Here is a 2,634-nt window from a genome sequence, read left to right as displayed (position 1 = left end):
GATGGGTTCAAGCTACAAACCTATCAGAACCAATTCAGGAACAAGACATTTTACAGGTGATTTCAAACCTTAAAACTAAAACAAGTCCTGGCCTGATGGTTTTATTAATGATAAAGACTTTAAGGAAAAAGTCGCCCCCTTATTACTAAAAGCTTACCCCTGCGCTCTGCGCAGAAGGAAATTGGGTTAAGGCTGCTGACCTTTGCAAGCGCCATCTTACCCTTTCGACCATACATACCTGTACATGACACAAACATCACACGGGGTAGACAGGTCAGAGAGGTATAACTATGGAAAATGCACCACATGAGGAAAGACGAGGAGAAAAAAGAACTCCGCCCAGACTGAGCTGGGAAAAACCACCTCAGCACGTGGCTAAACACTGAGAAGACAATATGATCATTGGAATCCCTGCTTTTCTCTAACATTTCACTTAAGATGTGCATATGGGGGAATGGACAAGGGTCACACTAAAGATTTGGCGTAGAATCAAACAAACATTTGGTCCAAAAGAAATTTTAATTGTATCAAGCCTTTCCAACCTGCAGGGTTTTTGTCCTATTATGGAAGACCCTGGCTTCAGAGCATGGTCAAATACCGGGCTTCATAAACTTTGTCATGTTGTGAGGAATGGGCACCTGAGTTCAACAGCTGAAAGGTCAGTTTCTACAGAGCCCCTCTGATGACATGGTCCAAAAAATAAATAAATTGTGCCCACAAAATACTATTTCGTGGGCACGAAACACTTGACCGATAACCGTGATCCTTCCCAGGCCCTTGCAGTTGGTTGACAATAAAATCTATCCCAGCGTCCAGGTCGTGCTTACGTCTGTAAGCTGGGCTTGCAGTATCCTGTTTTAACGTCTCTCCGTAATAATGGTTCCTTGCATTGCAGGCTTTTCAAAATGTATTTGTAGCTCATTCCCAGCCTAAAATAAAAGTCAATCATACCGTCTCTGCCCACGGTGTGTAGGTTTAGCCTACTCTCATGCTTATGTCTCTACGCAGCTGTCCAGGATTGTATCAATATGATGTGCGCACGTTATCTATTTTGTTGCCACAAATGCAGAATTCGTTGCCACGTTTTACCCAATTCGTGCCCACAAATGAGCATTTCGTGCGCATGTTATACTATTTCGAGTGCACGAAGTAGTATTTTGTGGCCACAATTTATTTATTTTTTGGACCATGTCATCAGAGGGGCTCCGGAAGTTTCAGCTTCCTTCTTCTGACGTTTTTTAGATTTTTGCAGCTAAGAAGTTTTTTGACAAAACATAAAGAATGGAAGCAAGTTTGGAGCCCTCACCCATCGAGGAAATATCTCTAAAAATATTTCACAGTAATTCCTCCCCAAAATTGATTAGTAATTTCTATCATGCATTTATGAGTTTTAATACAAGTGCAACTTTGGATATTAAGGCCAGGTGGGAAGCTGAGCTTGGCACTCAAATCTCAGAGGAGACTTGGGAAGAAGAGTTCAGTGAGGCCCATCTGGTGACTAATTCTGGGCTGTGGAGAGAATTTAAAGGGAAGGTGGTCATGAGATATTTTAGACCCCCCAGAGATCGTTGCTAAAATGAACCAACTCCTGACACTTGTTGGCGAAATTGTGGTACTCACTTAGGAACCCATTCACACATATTCTGGTCATGTCCATTGGCTCCGTTTGGAAGGACATATTTAAAGCTCTCAATAGTTTCCCAACAACCGTTAACAAAAGACCAACAGTTAGCCATGTTAGGGGTACTACCAAATGGTTTTACAGGAAACAATAAAGAGTATCTCTTGAGAATCTTGCTTACAGCAGCACTAAAGTGTATCATCATTAAATGGTTAAATCTTGATTGATAAAATAAGAGAGATTTATCAGATGGAGGGAATAACACATGCCCTGCAGATGCAGAGAGGATTGTTCAGTGATGACCCATACATGCTTATTGTTTCAATAATCCAGCAGAGGTTCACCCTGTTCATTTATTGCTACTAAGATTGCCACGTCTTATTAATATTATGTGAAGTTTTTTTAAATTTAACTTCTACATTGCTGCCCTGTTCCTGTATCTGTTCAACTTGTGAACATTGACAAGTATAAGTTGCAAGGTTGTAAATTATAATAGAAAATGGATTTTAAAAAAAGCTGAATGACAGCAGGAGCTCTGTTCCAGCACGCTTTGGCTGAGCAGCCAAGCCGTAGACTGATATTAGTGTGTGGTTAAACATGTGCTCACCTGTACAGCCTGATCTTGCTCCCTGCTAGTGGACTGGAGCAAGACGGTCAGATCATGCAGCTGCTGCTCTCTCTCCATCAGCTCAGCTTTAGCCTGACACATGAAAACTGTGTTACATTCATAAAACATCCTGGGCTTTGAAACCAGCAGCTCTCCTCTGTCAGTGTGCTGAAACTGAAACAGGTCACTGTTGAGGGGGGGTGGGGGCCACCCGAGCCTGCTGCCATTAGCAGTAGGGATTGGTACCAAAGTACCATCAGGGTGTACACCCCACCCCTGGCGTCGTTGCCCACCTCTCAATTTTAAATACACGTAGACATTGAGGGCTAGCAGGAGGGACCATGCGCTTACCTGCTGCTCTCTGGCAGGTAGCTCCAAGCCCTCCTGGGTTTAAATGCACCTTAGA

General features: G+C 42.9%; 1 protein-coding gene across 3 annotated transcripts in view; it reads right to left on the bottom strand.

The window, feature by feature from the left end:
• The window catches only part of ccdc57 (coiled-coil domain containing 57), a 23,562-nt gene that overhangs the window by 10,452 nt on the left and 10,476 nt on the right, over positions 1 to 2,634 (bottom strand). For all 3 annotated transcript variants that reach the window (XM_005750614.1, XM_005750616.1, XM_005750615.2), the window contains exon 4: positions 2,229 to 2,321. In XM_005750614.1, the coding sequence (XP_005750671.1) occupies positions 2,229 to 2,321 (93 nt within the window). The remainder of the gene's footprint in view (positions 1 to 2,228; positions 2,322 to 2,634) is intronic.

The sequence above is a fragment of the Pundamilia nyererei genome, unplaced genomic scaffold (assembly GCF_000239375.1).
Source record: "Pundamilia nyererei isolate P.nyererei 1_Seehausen unplaced genomic scaffold, PunNye1.0 scaffold00280, whole genome shotgun sequence".
Taxonomy (NCBI): domain Eukaryota; kingdom Metazoa; phylum Chordata; class Actinopteri; order Cichliformes; family Cichlidae; genus Pundamilia; species Pundamilia nyererei.
Note: the sequence above shows the minus strand (reverse complement) of the source record. Positions and strands in the feature narration are given on the sequence as shown.